Source organism: Lissotriton vulgaris, chromosome 8, assembly GCF_964263255.1.
Source record: "Lissotriton vulgaris chromosome 8, aLisVul1.2, whole genome shotgun sequence".
Classification (NCBI taxonomy): domain Eukaryota; kingdom Metazoa; phylum Chordata; class Amphibia; order Caudata; family Salamandridae; genus Lissotriton; species Lissotriton vulgaris.
The window spans coordinates 1,461,003,784-1,461,028,869 of record NC_141696.1 but is presented as its reverse complement, the minus strand read 5'-3'; the positions used below and the strand labels follow the sequence as shown (position 1 = coordinate 1,461,028,869).

At 42.5% G+C, this 25,086-nt stretch overlaps 1 protein-coding gene across 2 annotated transcripts in view; it reads right to left on the bottom strand.

Annotated features, from left to right (window-relative positions):
* TEX55 (testis expressed 55) overlaps positions 1-25,086 on the bottom strand; it is a 600,480-nt gene that overhangs the window by 31,261 nt on the left and 544,133 nt on the right. For both annotated transcript variants that reach the window (XM_086935534.1, XM_086935533.1), the window contains one exon: positions 2,922-3,056. In XM_086935534.1, coding sequence (XP_086791660.1) covers positions 2,922-3,056 — 135 coding nt within the window. The remainder of the gene's footprint in view (positions 1-2,921; positions 3,057-25,086) is intronic.

Genomic DNA, 25,086 nt, shown 5'->3' with positions numbered 1-25,086 from the left:
TCCACTTAACTGTCCCTAAATAAGAAAAAGATCTGCGGCTGGCTCCATGCCGGCAGATACGTAGGACTTTAGCCAAGTGTTCAGAAGAAGAACGGGTTCATGAAAAATAACTAGGCAGGGATGCCCTAGACAAAATTCTGCTCTCTCTCCAGCATGAACAATAAACATGTTATCTTGACATTTTTATTGTTGCTTGAAACCTGGATATACAAGAAATTCTACAGAAGGTGGTTTTTAGGTCGAGCCTGGGCAGCGCATGCGCTGCTCTGTGAGGCATGATGAATTTGAGTATGGACTTGAAGTCCCGTCCACTCTCCGCCAATATTTTTCATTGGCTTGTGACATTGTCCTTCGTAAATGCTGGCTTCTGATTCATGAATAGGCTTGTTAGTCCCTCCTTAGTACTGCCTTGTCTTCATTTGTAACCTCCCATGAGGATTTGCCCTTTTACTACTATTGTTACATGGTATCTTTATTTTAGTCTGTAAGCAGTATTTTCTTTAATGAGTTTCTGGTACAGCAGGCACAACATGCTTTCCAGCAGCATTCAGCGGGCCAAGCGCGCTTTGACTTTCAAAGCAGCCTGGGACACTCATTGCTGCTTCTTTGCAATTAAATAGGTCTCGCATTATAAGAGTTTGAGCAATTGTCATTATAAATGACAATAGCTCAAACTCTCGCAAATGCAAGACCTATGGCATTGCAAATATTGTTTTGTAAAAGCGGCTCATAAGATGTTTTCACTTTAATGTCGGACACGCCCCTTTCTTTCTATGATCCGCATCTAAAGAAAGGTGGGTGGTCACTGTTAAAGTGAAACCGGTGCATTGGGTGCTTTTACAAAAAAATAAAGCATTTGTCAACTTGACAAACACATGCTTTTTTTTATGAGCGCCTCATAAAGCGTTTTAACTATAATGGCGGCAGCGTTCATTAGATGCGGCTCGTATAAAGAAAGGGGCGTGGCAGACATTAACGTGAAAGCGAGGCATTTGGGCGCTTTCCCAAAAACTGTATTTACAATGCAATAGGTTTTGCGTTTGCAAGAGTTTAAGCTATTGGCATTGAGCCAATAGCTCAAACTCTCGTAAATGCGACGCCTATTGCATTGCAAATGCTTGTTAGTATTCTTTCTAAACACAGCGTCCCTCCTCCACCAGTCAGTGCCAGGTGCGGCTGCACCACCCTAGAGCCCACACTGCATGTTCAGTCAACTCTCTTTTAGGTTTTACAGTCGTGTCAAAGCTGAGGAGTGCATTTTGTGTGCCTGCAGATTAAAACTGGACTTCGTAGTCATTCCGCAGATCCAGCGGTTCGCAGCATGGGAGCAGGTTAGAAGGCACTTCAGAGAGCCCTCAGTGGCAGCCTGCACCTCTGGTGGGAGCAGCTTGGCTCCACTGCTGCCATCACTGTGTCACCGCCTCACTATCACAGCTACAGGAGTGGTGAAACCAAGAGGACACATGTGTAAACAGAGTACAGACCACATTCAGTCCTAGGTTACTGGTCATGGAACGTCCTTCGTACCTGGAGAAACTGTTGCCGCTGATATTTTGGAGACAGTAAAATAACATGCGATGACACCAGATTCGAAGTCTTGCATGGTTTTGCCGATTCCAGCCCAAAAACCCCCGGAATCAGGCGCCAAAAGTGCTTAAGGAAGCGCTGTGAGTAGTGTAATGGTATTTGCATGTGCAGGTTCACCCTCCCTGTCCTCAGCCCTGCACTCACAATGAGTCTGTGGGTGTTGACTCTGTAGTAGAACGGTAGGTGTGCAGCACGAACAAGCTGGTGACTGCATCTGCTGTGCTGCGGAAGACATCAGGTCAGAGATGTTTTAAGGCATGGGCAACGTGGGCAATTATCGTGGGACCTCCGCCTTTCTAGCGGCTCCTTAGGAGAAGTGAACTTTCTCTCTCTAGCCCACTTTTGTCTACCTCTCTATCTCCACCTTTAATGTACAATTCTATATTATTTGGCATCATGGGGCTTGGATGAGCAGAAAATGGGTAAAAAAATCCGAAGTTGTTCTAAACACGAGCCTTCAAAATATTTCTTGCCTCCAAAGTCCTTAAGCTGACACTGCACCAGGAAGGGATGGGTGTTTCCATGCTGACAAGAGACAGGCTGCCATGCTGGCATGTAAGAGCAGGTTGTCAGAACTTGGCCGAATGGTTCTTTGTCTTGTGTGATGTGGTGTAGTGGGACAGAAGGAGAGCACAAGCAGGAGCAGGAACAAGCAGGGAGTCTAAGAAGAAGAGACAAGGAGGAGGTGAAGAGGGTGCTAAATAGACACATTTCTCTAGACAATAGGCAAAATCCTTTCGCCTCTGACCCGTTGTGCACGGGAAGGCAATTAACTGCCATTATTGCATGCAGCAGTGCCCAGTCACTTTGCATGTGACTGTCAAATAAAAGTAGAACTGCACAGCTTCAGAACACACAGACGGTATCCGGGTCACAGATGCTTAAATGAAAAGATGGGGCAGTTATGCAGATACGAACCAACCACCCTGGGAACGAAGAACCACATAGACTTTGGACCCAGGATCACAGAAACCACACTAACGCAAGGAAGCCGTTCGCCATTCCCTATAAACCCTTGCACTCACTGTTCCACAAACAATTTGCATTGCATTGATTTTGGATCATCTCGTAGGTGGCCAAGTAATGCAGACCGCCCGCCTTCTTCACAGGATTGAGATGTCGATCTCCCAGGTAGGTCTTATGAAGCCAACGGGTCTTGAGTTGGCCCGCAGTCGGCAAGCCCTTGCCCATTTCTAGCATGTATCAGTGTAAAGGTTTCAGCAGATGGATGGCACTAGGACCACATGTTAGTTACAGTGTCTCTACCAATCACCATGGCTCAACCACTACGCGTTGCCTCAGCAGACTCCGGCCAAGGGATGTGTGTGCGTCACCTGGAATATCTGCAGGATGTTGTGCTTCTCCATGTACTTCAATGACACCTCGTACGGCTCCTCGAAGGTGGCAGTCAGCCGCTCTGAGGACTCCCCAGGCTCCAATTCTGTGATCAGAGTCTTTCTGATTTCACACTAGGGGAAAAAAAAATCACAATTATTTACAAAGATCGGCAACCATACAGTAAATCCTCAATGAAATGCTGGTCTGGAGCCCAAAATCATTACTATAAATGCAGCTGAAACTTCAGGAAGTGGCCCTGCATATACTCCGTTAAGCGGATAACTTGAAGACTTCTGTGTAACAAGTGCGCTTCGACCAGAACCTCTCGTATCCCATCATCAGACAGGATCATCAGACAGGATAACTCTTTACCGGGGGCTGACCAACGACCCTTTCAGTCCCACATCAAAATCCACTGACATTTGCATTTGTGCGAACGAGCATAAGCCGTGCCCTTCAGGTAGAGGTGGTCTTCTGATGGACTGTGAACTACACAGAACCAACACTTGTTCTCTGTACTGCCTTTACTTGTTCAGGCAGGTACATACTAGGTCAGGGTTCGTCAAAGCCATTACTCCAGCATTTAATGTGGATGTAGAGCTTACAGCAGCTTGAGATCCACCAGTGCCGGCACTCGCCAGCGCACTGCTCAGGGCAAAGCAGACATGGACTCCACATTCCGACTGTATAACCTCCAACACCGACTTAGGCTTAAAGAGAAAGACATTTGTACAGCAAGCTCCTCCTAAGTAGGACTACAGCATCAGCCCTGCTCTACTGTTCACTAAGACTGGACATGATGCCAACTGCACCTAGAAGACTTTCTTACCTGGAACCATGGTTCTCAAACTCCCAACCATCTGTAGCACCACAAACTTAGATGTAACTCATCATTGAGGAGCTGTGGCCACGAGGGCCTAATTCTCAGTTACTAGTTGATTTCTGACCCTAATGCTAATGCTGATTGCACAGATGTTGGAATTCCAAGCTGTGCAGTATTTACTGTACCCAGTAATTACCATGTGCCAAATACCTCACCCTTCAATAACTCTCAGCAGGCCAGAGTTACAGGAATTTAACAGGGGAAAACAATACAGTATTTACCGGAGCATGTGGATTTGGTGCCTAAAGTACCCAAGTACAAATGTCAAAGGTTATCGGGTGCGATAAATAGCACCTACAACTCTGACCAACTCAGAATTAGGGCCATAGTCTCTTTTGATTGCAAGAAATTTACATACCTGCCAACTTGAAGAACAGTCTCACTGTGTAAGGAGGTGGGCGGGGCCTTGAAAGGGGCGGCGCCTCTTGCCGAGAAGTACCTACAAGGCACTTTTGAACCCCACCACTCCCCCAAAGCCCTTCCTCCCAAACACAATAAAAGCTGCTGAGGCTGGTGCCGATGTCCTGGGGTGTTTTCACACCCCTTAATGGAATTCGGCAATTCAAAGCCTCCGAAAACAAGCTGGAAAACCACTATTTACAGTGGTTTTCTGCTTGTGTTCCCTGCCACCATGTGATATTGATTCATCACTGGGAGACCATGTGATGGGAGTCGATCCGATATTGTGTGTCACACAGTGGCACCGTGTTAGTTGGTAGGTATGAATTCATGACGGAAGAAGCCTGTTCTCTGTGGCCTAATCAAGTGTACAGAATCCTAGGCCTCCCACTCTGGCGGCCATCTTTCTCTTTGTTCTGTATCAAGGACAGCAAGGCATGGGTCCATGTTTCATTGATGGGAGATTGGGAGGGTAAAGTCATACATTTATAGAGGGTGCCCACACTACAGTACGTCTTTTGAGTAATAGCAATTTGCATTCACAAACACATTTTCTTTAAGCAGCCCGTCACCTTTAGAGGGACAGGTTATGCTTTTGAAAAAAACATAGGGTTCCTGTAAGTGAAAGCAACCAGAAGCAGGGGGTGGGGGCTTCCAATCGTCTCCAGACCTCTGGCTACTTCCTTTGACACGATTCCCAAAGAGAGGCTGTCCCCTGGGACCACCATCCCCTTTTCAAATCAGACCCCACCCCAAATCGGGTATCCTGATACCTTTGACTATGCATTTCCATTAGGTGGGCCTGCCTTTTCATAATACTTCAAATGTTTTGATTGGTATGGGTCACAAAAACCTATGTGAGTCAGAAAAAAGCTTGTCTGACTAGCAAAATGGGGCCTGTACTTCACAGATATATTTTTCAGTCTCAAACCCAGTGCATTTGAGATTCACTGTATCCGCAAGAAAAATCCTTTGTAGGTGAGACCCTGCGGACTTAAATTTGGACTTCCTGGCATGTTCCCAGTGGAAGTCTCGAGCTTTTCGAGGAGACACTGTCACCAGGTGATTCCATGCACACAAAACCTCAGTGTATCCAGATGATTGTGCACGCTCCTCATGCTGAGGTGAGCACAAAGTAACAATGGACAAGGAAAGGTACAAGATGGCATTCAGCGCTGTAGGACTTTTAACATCCATGCCACTGGAGTCAAGCTATTCTGGCTGATGAAGTCTGAAAGCCCGAAACCGGTCCTAGGATGCTTGTTTCCAGTCCAAGGTCGACCTGGAATGTCAGTTCGGGCTGGACTGTTTCCATTGGGCGCATGGTCAAGACTGATTTGCATATGGCTGTGTCCAAACTGGAATGGCATGGTGAGCAAAAAAACGATGGATTTAGGCCCTGATCTCTGTACTGGGGTGAATGTATGACACTGTTCTGCCTGCTGTCCATCAATTGTTCTTTTTGGGCTTTTAACATCTTCAGCGAGAGAAAGCTTTCTTGTGCAAAAGTGTTCATCTAGAATGAAACTGATTATATCACATCTTCTGGCTAGGAGAAACATTGATTATGTGCAGCATATTGTTCCTATGGGAACAAAAACTGATCTTGAGGATACTGTTGGATGGCAGCTAGTGAAGGCGCTAGTGAAGGTGCTAGGCGGTCCGACCGGTCGCTTGCAGACCTCGATCACACAAGGTCCACGATGAAACAGAGGCTCAACATGTAACCATGGATGTCTGCATACTTGATGAAGATGCAGGAAACCGATGGACTGGTGAAGGTCGGGGACTGACTGCTCTCCCCTCTTCTCAAGCACCTCACAAGCAAGTAAGCTTCAGGGATCTCTATGGAACACAGACATTCACCTTCCTACAGGGATGTTTGGTGCCACCATTTTGAATTCCTCCCCTTCACATATATCTCGGTTATGGGTCAGGCAAGGACCAGCCGAAGAGTCTTGTATTTTATTGGGGCCTTTGAGTGGAGACCCTCGGACTCTCTCCCCTGCCATGCCCCCTCTAACATATCCAGAAACCCTGAAATTATCCCAGCTTATTGCACAATTTGCATGAAATAACCTGCTACAACTCTCTACTTCTCAGGCACTTTGGCTGTTAGTTTGTAAAAAAATACTGAGGTTCTTTATTAGCTCAAAATAAAGTTTATGTTTCCAACTAACCACCGGCAAGCCAAGGATCTGGCTTTAAGGTGGTAATGCATGCATATGCCAGCATGAACAAATGCGATTCCCATGCATTCGCATTAGCTGATTAAATCCAGATCTATTGGGTTTGGCCAGGCTAGATTAATTTGTTGATGTCATTATCGTTGTGGTCTTTGTGCTGGAGAAGGGGCCTTGGGAGGAGGAAGAACCTGCTAGTGAAAGGCCAGCAGCGGGACTGGGCAGGGCTGAAAGTTAGCGGGACACACAGCGGATCTTCTTGTAAATCCAAAGAGATTTGTAAGCTGACTACGATCCTATATATTATGAGGTGCAGTAAACCAGCAGACTGAAGCAGGGCTAGGATATGGCTGGAAGTCAAGGAATAATGGGGTAATAAATTAAAAACAATAAGCAGAACAGAATTCTGCTCATCTGAGTATTTAATGCACCAACAGTCTATGATCTCCTCTTAGACTGAATCTGAGCAGCCTGAGAGTGCCCCACTCTGCTGTCTACAGAGAGGTGGGTGCTGGAGATGGCACCTAGGGATGGGATGTCCCCTTGGTGGGCAGCAGTGGGTCTGGGTCATGCAGTTTACCAGTGCAACAACACCAACAGGATGGAGGAGTGCTGGCTGGCATGGATGCCTCAATATCCTGCATAAGTAGAGAGGAGAGTGTGTGATGGAGAGAGAGGCTAACGCTGGTGCAGGACTGGGAGACAACTGAAGATCTCATGCAAAAAGGTCCAACGAGATCCGCAGCAGTAGAGCCACCAGACACCCCAACCATGAAAGAGAGGCCTGGCTGGAGCATGCCTTTGGGTCATGAAGCCATGCAAGGCAGTGTTGGAGCAATGAGGGATGAGGCTCTGAAGTCGCACAATGACAGCATCACTGGGTGAAGCAGGGCCAGGGGTGCTTGAAGAGGCAGTGAGCGGCTGCTTGGAATCCATATGCCCATTCATAGAACGACAAAGCAGTGCAACAACTCTTCCTGTACAGTAAGGAACTACTTTATGCCCCATCACCAAAGCTGGTATGTAAAGCCAAATCCACAGTAGAAGCATCCATGAAATGAGGTCACTTTGATTGACAGGATATTCAAGCAAAATCAAATGGCGTAAGGAGGGAAGGGGGCAGAACCAAAGCCCCCGCCCTCTCGCTCACCCTTCGTCTTTTTGTATTGTTTTGAGATTTGCTTAAATTTGCTCGTGCAGGAAACAACTACAGCTGTCTCCAGCTAGATCTAAACTGTATCTTGACATTACTGAATTAATTGTGACGCTTTCCAAAATCAGATTTCTATTGCATAAAAGGCAAAACATGGTGGCCTGCTTTTACTAGTATTTCCCAACGGAGCCTTTAATAAATGTATTAGTTATTACCACACCCAGTTAGAATAAGCTATGTGTAGAGTTGAGTGCATCTGCATGTCATCATTAGAATGTTAGCTATGTTGCTAGGATAGAATGTTAGCTTTTGATTATAGGAGTTGATCTTTGAGCCGTGAAGCGGTGCTGGAGGTATCTGCCTTGATTCTCAAATAAAGCTATTTGATCTTCATCTAATTGACTGGAAATTGGATCATTGCATTGGCAACGAGGTGGTCTTCTCTGCGCAGGGGGCAGAGACATTGATAACTTCACCCCTGGATTTATGGACTTATTGGAGATTTATCTACCTGTTGAGATTTAGTTGGAACCTACAACTGCTGAAATCGTGTCCTACCTCCTTTGGATATATTGTGAGTAACATTTGTTGGATGAAAGAATATTTACTACACTTTCCAAGATTTAATTCGAAATTGGAAAATCAGGATTCTCCAATAAGGAAAAGAAACGTTTATTTTCCTTAATATTTACTAAAACTTCTGAAGATTTGTTTAAATGTAGAACCTGGATGTTTTAAAACTGAAACTTTAAGGATTTACATGCTTGCCTGAGAAATATCAAGAGTGTTAAAGACTGCATTCTTTGAACTGCTTCCTAACTGGTATATGGAGATTGCGGCCATATTGGATTTTCATTGAAGCAAGCCCTACCTCCCTTGAAAAGAGGACGAGTGTTTCTTTCGGCGGCCATATTTGATTTTCTTCGAAGCAAGCTCTACCTCCCTTGAAAAGAGGACTGAGTGTTTCTTTCGGCGACCATATTGGATTTTCTTCGAAGCAAGCTCCACCTTCCTTGAAAAGAGGACCAAGTGTTTTTTTTTTTTGCAGCCATATTGGATTTTCTTTGAGCCCTATTTCCCTTGAAAAAAGGACCGAGCGTTTCTTTCGGCGGCCATTTTAAGAGATTGGGCGGATTTTCATTAGAAAAACATTACTTTACGATCATTTTTATCAAAATACGATTGCGACTTTAGAAAACTGCATCTATCTTCAGGAATATTTCAATTTGAAGAAAAGAGGAGAACAGTTTTCTGCAGTTTGGAAGTATTGAACTGGAAAAGACTACAACAGTTTAGGAGTCTTTGGAATTATAAATAGAAGGACTGGAAAGGAATTATAAATAGAAGACATCAAATATTCTGGTTTGTTATTTTAACCCCTTCGCTGCTGGCCCGTTTCCGCCTCTGTGCGGTAAACAAAAGAACAGGGGCGGGCCATGACGAACCCCAGCCGTCATCAGCACACGAGCACCGTAGTGCATGACGGCTGGGGTTCGTCATCAGCATACAAGGGGTTAAACTATTGTTTTATCTTTTTATATTAACTTATTGTTTTGATTTGTTGTTTTCTTAACCAACACTTTCCTTCCAGGTACATTGTATTATATATATTCTAATCTTTTTTTTTATCATTATGAGTGATCAATCCATGTCTGCTCCTCCAAGTTTCCTTCCAACTTCAGGTGATCCGGCGATCCCTTGGAAGGATTGGAAAAAACTATTTTTGACTTACAATTTGGCTACTGGGGCAAATAAATATGGACCCATAAGAAAACAAGCTATATTACACAATCATCTTGGAGTTGAAGGGCGTTGATTATATCAAGAACTACCTGAGATCTCTCTAGGAATGTGAGATGGTCAACCCATTAATCTATATGAAATGTCAATGAAAATGTTAGAGTTACGCTTTACTACTAAAGTGAATGTGGTCCTTGAGAGGCATACATTTTTTAGTCGCAAACAGAAAGTTGATGAGGATATTGGTACCTATGTTGCTGCATTAGGGGTCTATCTCTTACATGCCAATTTGAAAGCCTAGGAGATTCTCTTATTCAAGACCAGATAGTAAGATGTACTAACAATAAGAGAATACAAGAAAAACTTCTCATTAAAGATCCGTCTCTAGATGAGGCAATTCAAATCGCTAAAAGTCTAGAACATACTCCGATATGGATTAAGGAAATGGAAGTTTGTAGTGATTCATTAAGTAGAGATCAGAATAATAAGAAAAGCCTATGTTGATCAAACTAAATTAGTAAAGCAAATAGAGAAATATCCTATAAAAAATCCTGTCAAAATTTATAGATCTGTAGGTAATAATAATATTCAAAAATTTGACATGAGGACTGTTCAGTGTTACCATTGTGGGGCACCTGGTCACATTGCTTCTAGTCCAAATTGTGCATCGAGGATTGTGTAGAATTCGTGGAAAAAGGGGACATCTTGCCAAAGCGTGTAGGACCAAGATCCAGTCGGGACAGACGCAATCAGATCAAGTACATGAAGTGGGCGATGTTACTGATAATATGCGGGAGCTTATGTTATGTGTTGATGGTTACAGTGACTCTACTAAATATGATCAAGTGTACAATAATGATTTAGAATTACATTTTGAAAATTCAGTTTTGGATTGTGATGTGGTTAGAGAAAGCACAGAATTGTTGACCAAGCCTCACTGCATCATAAAATTAGACTCATATGATGTTAATATGCTAGTTGATTCAGGGAGTCTTTACACTTTGTTATCCATGGAAACGTATAATGAAGGGTGGAAAAGTAAAGCTGATGTTAACTCATGGAATAAGCCTGACATCAGAGCTGTCGGGTATGGAGGAAAAACTATTGATATAATTGGCCTCAAATGGATGTTAATATTCTTTAAAGGAAAGAAAGTAAATGGAAGGGTGTATTTAACCAAACAAGGTTCGAATTTGTTGGGCTGGTGCCATCAAAAGGCTTTAAATATTATTCTCAACCCTAATGCTGAAGAACCTGTTATGTCTGCTGTTGTGCACGATATTAATTCTATCTATCAAAATTATTTATTTGAAAAGTACTCAAGAGTGTTCTCTGATGACCTTGGGAAATTGAAAAACTTCTGGCACAAAATTATTTTAAAGAGAAATACTATTCCAGTAGTACACAAAGTTAGAAATGTACCCCATTTAATGAGAGAACCATTGCGATGTGAACTTAAAAAACTCCTTACTCAAGGATTTATTGAACCAATCGAGGCCTCCGAGTGGTTGGCCCCGATGGTCGTAGCGCCAAAGGATGGAAACAAAATTTATTTGTGTGTGGACTTACGCGATTTAAACAGAAATATTTGGGTAGATAGACAACCTTTGCCAAATATTTCTGAAATGCTGTGGTGGTACTGTTTTCAGTGTGATCGATATGTCTTCGGCGTATCATCAGATAGATTTGGAAAGTGGATCAAGACATCTAACCTCTTTTGTGACGCCGTTAGGGGCATATCGGTATTGTAGGATGCCTTTTGGCTTAGAATCCGCCTCTGCGGTATTTCAGAGAGTGATGGAGAGGATTTTTGGAGACATGAATGATGTTTTGTGTTTTCAGGATGATGTTTTAATTGTAGGAAAAGATAGTGTACACCATGATATTGTTCTGAATGAGGTATTGAAAAGAATGGATGATAATGGACTGACCATAAAGAAAGAAAAATGTCAGTTAAGAAAAGATAGTGTGACGTATCTTGGACACAAAATTTACAAAGATGGTATTAAGCCTAAAAAATGTATCATTGCTGCAGTTAGAGACTCTCCCATTCAAAAAACTAAGGATCAGCTTAAGTCGTTTTTAGGACTTGCTGAGTATTGCTCAAAATTTGTCAAGGGTTTTACAGAAATTGTTGAACCACTGAGACTGCAGATGAAGAAAGGAGTTATTTTTACTTGGAATGAGAGTTGTGACAAGGCATTTAATAACATTAAAAGAAGCATCATTAGTGCTCCTACTCTTGGGCATTTTAATGTTAAGGATAAGACATTTGTTACTACTGATGCAAGTGCAGTAGGGGTTGGAGCTGTTTTGACTCATTTGAGTAATGGTGAGGAAAAGATCATTGGATTTGCTTCCAGAAGATTGCGAGATGCGGAACTATAATTTTCTGTGATAGAGATGGAGGCCTTAGCGTGTTGTTGAGGGATCAGGCACTTTAAGTACTTTGTATGGGGTCTTCCTTTTCATGTGCGAACTGATCACAAACCGTTAGTTTATCTTTTCAAAGGAGGCAGAGGATTAGAAGGAAATGTTACCCTTAGGATTTCAAGGTGGATCTTGTCTGTACTTGATTTCAATTTTGTTGTTGAATATGTTAAGGGTCTCAGGAATGTAGTAGCAGACTATTTATCTAGAATGCCAGTTGAGGGTGTGGAAAATAACATGGACAACATGATTTATGTAGTACATGATGTTAAAGGAGTTGAACATGCTTTTAGCAACACTGAATCAACACCTCACCCTTCACTCCCAGATCAGCACGGTAGTATCCTCCTATTTTTTTTACCCTTCGCTCTCCAGATTCTTTTCCTTCTCTGCCCTAAAACTCATCCTGATGGCAATGGTGTTATCACGCCTAGATTATGGTAACATCCTATATAATAGCGTTCCGGCTATGCCCTCCGGTGCCTCCAGTTGGTCCAGAACCAAGCTGCCCGCCTCATCCATGGTCTTTCCAAATCACACCATGCCACCCCTCTACTAAAGACCTTGCATTGGCTCCCTATCAGAGAGCGTGCCCTCTTCAAGCTGGGATGCACTACGTTTCAGGCCCGAGCTGGAACTGCTCCTGCTTTTATAAACTCTAAAATCAAAAATTATAGGCCTATCAGACAACTCCGCTCTTCCGCCCAGTCTCTTCTTTCTGTACAGCGGTTCAGGAAGAACAGAATGGGCGGGATGAAATTCGCCGTTCTCGGCCCCACCTTCTGGAACTCCCTCCCCCCACCATCAGATCTATACCATCGTATTCTGAATTTCGCAAGGCGCTAAAAACTTTCCTTTTCTTGCAAGCTTTCTCACGCTAAATCCACCATACCTCTTGCCCCAGGTTCTTGTATCCTCCAGCGCCAAGAAACCGCCTGGTATACGTGCGCTTAATAAATGCTTTTAAATTCAAATTCAGGAATGGACAAATGCAATGTCAAATGATGAACTTTTACAACAAGTGATTACTTGTGTTTCTCATGGGTGGCATCAAAACATTATTAAAGATGTAAGATTCAGAAGTTTCTACCATGTTGGGGCTGAACTGAGTATAAGTGAAGGAAAACTGTTGAGGAGATATCTATTTGTACCACCAGCAAGTCTGAGAGGGAAAATTATAAATATTGCTCACGAGGGACACTTAGGCAGGAATATGACTAAGAGAAGGGTCCGACAATCGTATTAGTGGCCTGAAAAGGATAGAGAGATTGAGGATGCAGTAAGAGAGTGTTACGCTTGTGCTCAAGCAGATAAAACGAAAGTTGTAAGGCAGCCTTCATTGGTGTCTACAACGTTTCCTTAACGTCCATGGGAAAGTGGCAATTGATTTTCTTGGGCCAATTGTTAAGCTTGGTACTCGTAGCAAGTTTTTGATGGTCATTGCTGACTACCATTCTAAATGGTTTGTGGTGGAAAGCACAGAATTTATAAATACTCAAAGACTGTTGATTTTATGGAAAGGGTGTTTATGAATGAAGAGATATCCAAGACACTAGTGTCAGATAATGGTGTGCAATTGGTGTCGAAAGAAATGCAGGAATTCCTTTCTAAATTTGGGATCATTCATGAGAGGGTTGCTCTATTTAGGCCACAAGCTAATGGTTTAGTGGAACGGATTAACAGATTGATTATGGATAATATTGAGTTGTCCCTGTCTAATGGATTGTCTTGGCGTGATGAATTAAAAAAATTGGTGTAGTCTTACAGGATTACGCCGCATTCAATAACATGAGTTTCTCCATTTATATCTTTAAAAGGGACGTGAACCTGGTGTCAAAGAGGTTCCTTGTTGGTTGAAAGTGAAAGATTGTGTGTGGGTGGACAGAACTGCTGTGAAAGATAAAGTATTTAAAATGCAAGCTGAATCTACTGGATATTATAATGATAGGAAGTGTGTGAAAGATATTACATTTGTGATTGGTGATTGGGTGACTATAAAACGTGGTGGTGTAACTGCAAAGGGTGACAGCAAATTTTCTGCACCTATTCAAGTGAAGTATATAAAAAGAAATGTTGTTATCCTATCCGATGGATCAGCTTGGAGTACTGGAAACATATGCAAATGCCGTGCTCTGGTTCATGTTTCTGAAGATTGATGTCTTTTGAATATAAAAAATGGAAATGTATTATATTCCTTAAATATGATTTATATGAAATGTATAATTTATTTAGTGTATGTTAAGTAGGGAGATGTGTAGAGTTGAGTGCATCTGCATGTCATCATTAGAATGTTAGCTATGCTGCTAGGATAGAATGTTAGCTTTTGATCATAGGAGTTGATCTTTGAGCTGTGAAGCTGTGCTGGAGGTATCTGCCTTGATTCTCAAATAAAGCTATTTGATCTTCATCAAATTGACTGGAAATTGGATCTTTACATTATTGCTCATACATCACCTTAATTCCTCTTCAGGGCAGTGTGGCATTGGTCTCTGTTGACCCCCTGGTGCCAATGCGCTGCAACTCGACAAAACATTCTTAAACCAGCATGCATAAAATTAAGGACAGTAGAGTCAGACCTGGACTGGTGGGGGGCAAGAGAAGGGCAGTAACACTTGCAATTAGTTACTTCTAAGTAACGTTGGTACAGATAATTCATTGTGGCACATCCTGCGCAGGTTTTCTGCTTAAGCTAGTCCTCAGCGCTTTACTGCACATCTCATCTTTTAATTGGCCCCTTTTGCAGGGGATAGATCCCTCATGACCACCATATCAGTGCTGCACTATCACAGCTTAGCTGTATTTTTGCTATTTCTTCCTTATCTTTGTGTTGTATTCTGCTTTTCCACTGGCTGCCCATAATTTCAGCCATATTGCATTATGGGGTCCCCTGTATCTACCTAACCTTTGTGGTTCTGTCTATCTTGGTCTGGGGGCCCTTCCCGCCTTTCTGATCTGGAAGCAAACCTGCAAGCAGGTCTACTTATGGCATCCCATTATCAAGTGCATACCACCTCTAGGTCCATCTCAGTTAAATGCCAATATTCCCACTTCTACCATGCTGCACAGTACAGCTCACCAGCTTCCTTGCCTGGCTTCTATGACATAACATCATTGACAAAAATATTTCAATAATAAATATTGCCAAAACATTAAGGGGGCACAAATATCTACTCTATGTAAAATATAGAAAATGTAAAACAGTTAATATTCTATTAATTATTAGAATATTGTACCTTTAAAAATATTACATGAAAAATATATGAATATAATCTAGAAAATATAAAAATATTTGTATAAATATAAAACATAATATAAACTTTAAAATTGATGTAAGAAACAAACATGTAAATTAAAATTATTAAATAAAATGAATAATAGGAAAATATATTATTAAAGTACACATTAGAAATTATAACACAATAAAATACAAAGAAATAATAAAATATTACGAAAAAAAAAATATATATACACAATAAAAAATACAATTATTAAAATTAAATGACAAAAAACATATGTTTAAAATAACGATACAGAAAATTCTAATAGAAAATATTTAGATTTGGAGGGCTTAAATTAGGAAGTCCTGTTCCAAACTAAGCAACACTAGTGTTGAACATTGGTGGGTCACATTTACTAGTCTCACTACAATCTGAGCAGCAGCAGGGAAACATTTGCGGGATTCCATTTACTTTTGCTTCTCCAACCTGAGCAACAGGAAGGAAGGTATTGAACTTAGGAAAGGGCAGATTTAGTATTTCCACTACAATGTAAGCAACAGTAGGTAAAGTGTTGGACTTTGGTGGGGTCAAAGTTTTGATTTTCACCCCAACTTCAATAACAATAGGGAGTGGGTTGGACTTTGGAGAGGGCAGATTTACTATTTCAACTGCAACATAAACAACAGTAGAGAAAGTGTTTGACTTTGGACAGGTGAGATTGACTTTTCACACTCCTAAATAAAAAAACGAAATATAAAATGTAGAATAAAAATACAAATAAATATATTTCAACAATTATACTAAAAATATATACTATTTTTAACATTATAATATAAATGATAATTTGAAATTAAGATCACAACATGAAATCCCAAAATAAAATATTTAAAAATGAAATGTACCAATTAAAAACATTATAAATATATGTATATATCTAAAGAACTTCCCACCACTACCCTAAAAAACCAAACACCTACAAGGAGAAAAGAAAAATACTAGAAATCAATTACAGGCACACAACAATTCCAAAATACTATATCATTATTATATAAAAATAAACAGATTACATTTAATGAATATGCAAAAAAGTGTAAACAATTATTTAATTTACATAATCAATAATATAATTAACCAATTAACAGTTAAATTACTATTTTTAAATGATATATTACATAATTCATAAATAATTTTGTTTACATTAATTACATCAACATATTAAATTCATTATATGAAGTAAATTTATATATTAAAAACTCTTCCCACCCTACACCATTCCAAACCCAACAACCCACCAATAAATAAGTGCAAATAAAAAAATCTTGATATATATATTATCAAAGCAAGAACAAAAGTATATTAAAATAATTATATTAACCTAAAGCACAAAAAAGTAAGAAAACAACTAATTTTCAATGCCTCGTCAGGGGTAGTAAGCTCTACATAAATGTACATTTTAATGAAGAATGTATTATTTATACAACTCTAAAAGAACAAAAACCATATGAACCATTTAAAATAACATATAAATGTGATATTCTGTTCTATGATATTCTAGACATCCCAATATTTATGGCATGATATTTGTATGCAAGGATATGTTTACAATAATATTAATGTCATGCACCCTTGTCTGCCTGTTCTGTTCCTACTGCACCGGCTGCCATTTCCCTCTTGCCTGCCTACTCTGTTCCTGCTGTAGTGTCTGGACTTCCTTTCTTCTGTCTTTCTGCCCAGTTTCCCTTTTGCTCTGCCCCAAAACTGGTAGTATTTGATGTTATGCAGGAGATTCATCAGTGGTGAAGATGCTATGGTTAACTGACCACATATATAAAAAACGCACTACATTGCAAGCTTATACTTTCATCTAAACTTTCTCCACACCTCCATATTGGGCCTGTATCTACAAATCTAGGCCCATATTTATCAAGGTTTTGCATCGCGCTTGCACCAGGCAAAGACAACGCAAAACCTACGTGAGATTTATCAAACCACGCATGGGCCTGCATGGCTTGATAAAACTAGAGTAACACGATCCAGCACAAATCGCTGTCTTGCGTTATTCTGCCCCAGAAAAGTGTTCCCATGTATCCACCCATGGATTTTGGCTCATTTCCATATCTACCATTAGTGGTAGATCTGGGTATGCACTGTAAGGGTAGGGCATGCACACCAGTTTTTATCCGTTTCTCCTTTGTTTATGTTCATTTTTGTCCTCAAAATTCATTCGGTTTTGCGTGCTCGCTGAGTACGGTGCCTTGCCCTCTTGACACCTGGGTAATACGTCACTGTATGAGGGGCGTGTTATCGCCCCTGAAACAACGGCACTGCTAGGTGCTGTTGCATAGTTTAAACTCAATCAACATTTTTATCCATTTTTAATTTCTTAATTTTTCTTGTTATTTTTCTCACTTATATCAATTTTACAAGATTTCTGTATTCTTCCACACGTCAGACCACATGCCAATTTTCTCAGTTTTCTCATGTTCAGGTTTGTCCATCCGGACCTTATTCCCAAAACAAGTACAAACGCCGAGATCCATCCAAAACAGTATTTTATTAGACCAATGCATTTCGGGCCTTTCCAGCCCTTCGTCAGGGAAAACTGAAAATGTTAAATAAACATGCATTAACATCAGATACAATGTTATGTGAGCTAGACAATCAATGAAAATCAATATTTTACAATTTCTGTTCAAAGACGCACATTTGCTAAATTCCTTTCCTTTATGCCAGTGCAATTCAAAGCAAACATTAGTTTCATTTATAAAAGTATGGTTTAGTCCCAGTCATCTCTGCCTGTTGTTGCTTAGCAAATGTGCGTCTTTGAACAGAAATTGTAAAATATTGATTTTCATTGATTGTCTAGCTCACATAACATTGTATCTGATGTTAATGCATGTTTATTTAACATTTTCAGTTTTCCCTGACGAAGGGCTGGAAAGGCCCGAAATGCATTGGTCTAATAAAATACTGTTTTGGATGGATCTCGGCGTTTGTACTTGTTTTGGGAATAAGGTCCGGATGGACAAACCTGAACATGAGAAAACTGAGAAAATTGGCATGTGGTCTGACGTGTGGAAGAATACAGAAATCTTGTAAAATTGATATAAGTGAGAAAAATAACAAGAAAAATTAAGAAATTAAAAATGGATAAAAATGTTGATTGAGTTTAAACTATGCAACAGCACCTAGCAGTGCCGTTGTTTCAGGGGCGATAACACGCCCCTCATACAGTGACGTATTACCCAGGTGTCAAGAGGGCAAGGCACCGTACTCAGCGAGCACGCAAAACCGAATGAATTTTGAGGACAAAAATGAACATAAACAAAGGAGAAACGGATAAAAACTGGTGTGCATCCCCTACCCTTACAGTGCAGTTTTCAAGATGTTGCCCTAAAAGGGGTCTGCACCCAATGATATAAAGAAACTACATTCTCGAAGAAATGCTGTTTCCACACGGACGACGGAAGATCCGGTTCATCTAAACAACGTTTTACAGATTGACTCTTTTAAAGAGGAAAGGGGTCAGTTAATGAGGACTGATATGACCAAGGACATCATGTAATCAATCCGAATGGCACGACATATTTGCTTGGTGATTCACTGACATTCTTAGTATAAAGTAGGGTTGGAATGCGTTACTATAAATAACAGGCAAATTATAGAGGAGTATGGGAAGTGTAGTCCTGTTACGTACCAAAGACACGAATCAGAAGGTTAATCAGATACTAGTCATGAAGGAGGAGCAAAGGTCACATGGGGGTGTTTAAATTGAGCGGTTAGCGAAACACACGCAATGCACCTTGTTTAGAACAGAGAGCGGAGGAGGAGAATGGTTTCCATCAGAGACAGGTACGCTAACGGAGAAATAGTTTGGTTTGTAACACCGAGGGTGGTAACGAAATGAAAGATATTATGGGGAGAAGTGAGGTGTTGTTGAGACATGATACAAGTAACTTACAAAGGAGAAAGGTGATTAGCGCGAGGAGGGTAGCGCGGTAACATGCAAAAGAGAGGATGTGAATTTTGGGATAAAGGGAGGTGATGTGTTGTTCCGCTTGAGGCGTTTTTTATCAGAGTGATGTAAGATGGGCATTTCATTTGAGTGATAATGCAAACAAGACAATACGTCCAGATAGAGGAGGGAACTTAAGACGCTCTAAGTAACACTCTGTAGTGAATGCACGAGTCTTTGGGAGTACAGGTTTGAAGCAACAACAGGCAGAGATGACTGGGACTAAACCATACTTTTATAAATGAAACTAATGTTTGCTTTGAATTGCACTGGCATAAAGGAAAGGAATTTAGCAAATGTGCGTCTTTGAACAGAAATTGTAAAATATTGATTTTCATTGATTGTCTAGCTCACATAACATTGTATCTGATGTTAATGCATGTTTATTTAACATTTTCAGTTTTCCCTGACGAAGGGCTGGAAAGGCCCGAAATGCATTGGTCTAATAAAATACTGTTTTGGATGGATCTCGGCGTTTGTACTTGTTTTGGGAATAAGGTCCGGATGGACAAACCTGAACATGAGAAAACTGAGAAAATTGGCATGTGGTCTGACGTGTGGAAGAATACAGAAATCTTGTAAAATTGATATAAGTGAGAAAAATAACAAGAAAAATTAAGAAATTAAAAATGGATAAAAATGTTGATTGAGTTTAAACTATGCAACAGCACCTAGCAGTGCCGTTGTTTCAGGGGAGATCTGGTTATGCGCCACAATGCTACGCCTCCACAGGTCAGGCGTTAGAAAGAGAAATATCTTTATTTGTCCTCCTTTTCTTCTCTTTTTATGTGTGCTGCATTTTGCCACTCATAGTTCTTTTTGTGCAGGAAGGTGCCCCTTCCTGCCAACAATGCAGGCACCCTTGAACCATGCACCTTGACACAAGGGTGCCTGCGTTGGAACTATGAGCCAAAAGTTTGCCAGCCCTAGGAAAGGGCAAGAATGTGTAGTATAATGTTGAATATATATCACATGCCCTTTCACGTAGCACAGTACAGCAAGGTGGCTTGCTGCGTTGCGCTGCTTGAAAGATGGATAAATCTGCCCCCAATAGATCATACCATCTGGCTATGGGTTTGCTATGTTTCAAGGGATTTAGATGATTATCAGTTCTAGATCCATGCTCCTACAGAGAAAGTGGTCCGAAATACGAAAACCACTTTCCATTTATACAAATGTGTTCATAAAACAGCTTAATCTGTAATTCCAGAAACAGCTGTCGTCTTTTTACTTTGCCTGGAGGTTTGCTATGTCTTTTCTTTCTCTGTTTTAATTCCCCAACTCTGGAACCAATTGCCTGAGAACCTTCACAAGGAACCCACTTTTCTTCCTTTTTGGAAACGCCTCAAGACTCATCTGTTTAGGCAGGCACTGGACACAGTCCGCTTAGGTGCCATATTGGGGATGGCAGATGTATTTTGGGTTTTCTCTAGAAGCACTAAGAGACCCGCAGGTGATTATGCACTATATAAATTGTAGTTAACATAACATACCCATGTTACACATTTTCTCATTCGATCACTCAATCTCTTTGATCGCCTACTGATGGGGCGCTTGAGTCCAGAGACTCATATAGACCCCAAAGGCTTCACTTCCCAGCCAGATGAACAATTCAATGGGCCTCCTAATACTCTAGCATCAATGTTCTTACTCTGAGGGGTCAGGTAATCTAGATGGAGATGATGAATGGAGTTTCAGCCACATCGGGATTATGAGTTGCAGAATTTCACCAAGAGAATTTGACTGCTGCAAGCAGCCAACACCACCTGGTGAAATACTGGACAAAAAGAGGCAAAATCAGTGAGTTAATATCAATTCTCACCATGTTTTCCTCTACACCTGTAATTGGGAGTATTTATGCCACCACAATCCTAGACTCATCAATGTCCCTGTTATCAACAACTACAGGGTGGTGGGTGAGGTTGGAGAATACCAGATACAACGCAGAATGGAGGCTCAAGTCTTGATGAATATAAACACCTTTAAAAAGATCCAAAGTGGACTTTATCTTCTTTGTTAGCTTAAAATACAGTAGTGGTGCTGACAATAAAGTACAGAACAGACTTACTGTGAATCACTAAATGAAAGGTATTTTGGCCAAGTATATCTATCTTAAGGCCAATATTTGAGCTTTCATTCCCATGGTGATCACTGAACACAGATGTTGTCATTTTCTTTTTTTTGTAACTCTTTTTATTAACAATAAAACATAAACACACAAGGCAATAGAAGGCGATACATGTTCAAGGGGGGAGGAAAGTGCATTACAATTTAATACAAATCATCAGTGCAGAAAAGGGGGGGGCAGGGGGGAAACAGAGTCATAATACATTAGGACTAGACAACACTTAGAATGTCGGGTCAGGGGGAAAGAGTTACATCCGGATTATCGGAGAGGGGAGGTGTACAAATATCACCCCGGTAAAAAGTTCCACTGGCCCCAAATTTTACCCCACTTGCTCGGTCTGCCGCGCGCCACATACATCGTTTTCTCCCGAAACATACACCAATCCATGTTCTCCTTCCAAGCCGAAACAGTCGGCGGCCTCTGGGACCCCCACAACTGTGCTATATCTCTCTTGGCAACCATATTCCCAAGGGTCGCCCACCGAGACAGCGCCACATCATAATCAGTCGGTTCAGCAACCAACGCCTGGCTTTGGGCAGCAGTGTAACACCCTTGACCTCCTCCATCACTGCATGCACTCGATTCCAAAACACTACCACCTCCGGGCACTCCCAAATTATGTGGAGGAAAGTACCAGTTAAGCTGCATCCACGCTACACAATCCATCCACAGAATAACCCATACGAATCAGGCGAGGGCCAGTCACGTAAATCTGATGCAGGATCTTGAGCTGCACGAGTCGGAGACGGGCCGGAATCGCTACCTCCTTGGGTAAGGATATCGCGGATTGCCAGTCCTCATCCTCTAGCTCTAAACCGTCACTGGTCCAAACCTCTCTGAGGAGCACCAACAGGTCAGTACGATCGTTAATCAGTTTCTTATATATCAAAGAGATAGTGCTGTCTGGAACGTATCCGTCGAGCACCCGATCTTCGAGTGGGGATGATTCCGGGATAGCAACACCTGCAGGAAAAACCGAACTCAACGCGTGGCGGATCTGTACATAGCGGAAGAACTGCTTGTCACTAAGTTCATATTCTACCTTCAACTCCTCAAAGGTCTTAATCCTATCTTTGGCCCAGAGGTCCCCGACCTTACAAATACCAATCATATCCCACTTTTTAAAGACTTTCGTCCTCCACAAGCTGCCCAGTCTTTCAGACACATAGAGCGGAGTCGCCCGGGTCAATCGGTCCGTCCACCCCATTGCCGCATTCGCACACTACCATACTCGCACCGCTATCTTAGTGGGTCCTGAAAGTTTCCCTACAACAGATTTGGAGTAATGCGCCCTATTATAATCTCCACCCGGCAGCTGCCACTTATCCATCTCAAACGCAGGGTTTAACGCAGGGCTGTACATTCCATGATTAATCGCTCCCAGCTGGGAGGCCCAGTAGTATCGCTTGATATCCGGAAGTGCGATACCGCGGTCATACCAGGGAAGCGTCAGTTTGGCGAGGGCGATACGCGGACGTCCACCCCATATCAACCGCCGCTGCAGACTCTCCACCTCCCGGAAGTAACTCACCAGAATGACATCCAACGTGTTCTGTAGGGCGTACAAAAATTGAGGCAAATACATCATTTTGAAAAGAGCTGCACGCCAGAGGGGGGACAATGGCAGACCACACCAGGCCGCAACGTCAGATTTTACCCACTGGAGCGGAGAAAGCAGATTACGTTCATAACGGACAACGGGGTCTAATGTGATATAGACCCCCAAATACTTAAATCCCATCTGTGTCACCTGTATGGGGCAGCCGCGCGGCAAAGAGGGAGTGTCCCCCGAGAGTACATAAACACAGGACTTGGTCCAATTAATCACAAGGCTGGAGTTCTTCCCGAACGAGTTCAGCACATCAAACAATACTATCAACGACTTCCGAGGCGACGTGAGATACAGCAGGATGTCATCTGCATAGAGTGATATTCGATCCTCAAAATCAGGGGTCCACTGAATACCCTTAATCAATGGTTCCCACCGCAGCCAAGCAGCCAGGGGTTCCAAAGCGAGGGCGAAAAGAAGTGGGGACAACGGGCACCCCTGTCGCGTGCCCCTCCCCAGAACAAAGGACTTAGAAACCCGACCATTCACCACAATCTGAGCCAATGGTTCCTCATACAGAAGTTTTACCCAGCCGATGAAACCAGGACCGAAACCAAACTTTGCAAGAGCAGCCCAGAGATATGGCCATTCCACTGTATCAAAGGCCATTGTAGCATCCAAGGAAACCAAGATGGCCTGGTTCACGCAGCGACGCCGCTCTCGCCAGGATGCCATGCAGGCGCCGCAAGTTCAATGTTGTATTACGATGTAGAATGAAATCAGATTGATCCGGATGGATCAGATCACCGATCACCTTCATCAATCGGTTTGCCAACAATTTTGCGAGGATCTTGGGCTCCGCGTTCAGGAGCGATATAGGCCTGTATGATGCGCAGCGATCCCGCGGTTTCCCCTCCTTCTGAATCACCACGATGGTCGCAACTCGCTGATCACGCGGAAGGGAGCCGATGTCTCGCGATTCCAAGAACATATCATGAAGATACGGCGCCATTTTGTCAGGACGCAGCTTATAAAGCTCGATGGGGAGACCTTTAGGGCCCATAGCTTTTCTCGAGCGGACGGAACGAATAGCAATTGCCACCTCATCATCAGAAAATGCTGCGTCCATCAGATCCCTATCTGGGTCCGATAGGCGAGGCAACGCAATGTCCCTTAACAGCAGATGTGAGTCTTCCTCTGGTCTATCGGAGACTGGGGAATATACATTTCGAAAATGTTCAGCGAAACACTCCACAATCTCAACCGGGTCAGTCACACGCACTCCATCAGCTCTCACAACCACAGGAACCACACGACTCGCCCTCTCCTTCCTGTCCAACCAAGCAATCAGCTTCCCAGCCTTGTCTCCAACATCATACAGCCGTCCCTGCTGCTCTCTATTCATAGCTCTAGCAGCGTCCGTTACCAGGGTCCTATAATCAAGTTGTTTGAGACTGAGGACATGAACCTTATCATGAGTGATACTTGACTCCAAATCCCCTTCCAGCTCAGCTATTTCGGTCTCGAGGCGAACCACCGCCTCATTTTTGCTTTTCTTGGCGCCAGCGATTAACGATAGCGCCTGACCACGGATAACTGTCTTGAAAGCCTCCCACAGTGAAACAGAGAGGACACAGACCCCACATTTTCAACAAAATAGTGATCCAAAGACTTAACCAACTCTGTCTGGGTTTTGGGGTTACGGAGATACCAAGGATTGATCGGAGCCACTCAACCCTCAGCACCCATCTTCGTGTCCATCAAAAGCCACAATGGGGATTGATCTGAAATACCCCTGGCTAGGTGTCTGACTTCCCTAACCGAAGAGGCCTGTGCTGCTGGCATCAAGACATAGTCAAGCCTAGAGAGACTACCGTGAGCACCAGAGTGAAAGGTGTATTGCGCCTGTCCCGGATGCAGTAGCCTCCAACAATCTACCAGTCCCAACGTCTCCAAAAAACCACTCAACCAAGACTGTGATCTCGTGAGGTCCCTGGGGGGGCTGCGGTCCTCCCTACCGGAAACGACAGAATTGAAATCTCCACCCATCACCAGAGTGCCCTCAGGGAGCCCCAACACTACTCTCCCCAAATCAGCAAAGGTCGTAGTCTGCAGAAAGCACAGAAAGCAATGAGATAGTCTTCCCCTCCCACCTACCAGTGAGCGCAACATAGCGTCCCCTATCGTCAAGGATTATGTCGTCCAACTCCAGGGGGAGGGAACTTCTAACTAGGATACCCACCCCTCTAGATCCAGTGGTAAATCCAGAATGTGCAATTAGACGATATCCTCGCCGATTCATAGCATGGCATGTGTTTCCGATCAGATGTGTATCTTGCAGTAAATCTACATCAGGGGAGAGGCGTCTCAATAGCTGCAACACTACCCCACGTTTTATCCTATCTCCCAACCCGTTAACATTCCAACACAGTAACTTCAACCCCCTACCCCCCATCCCGGAAA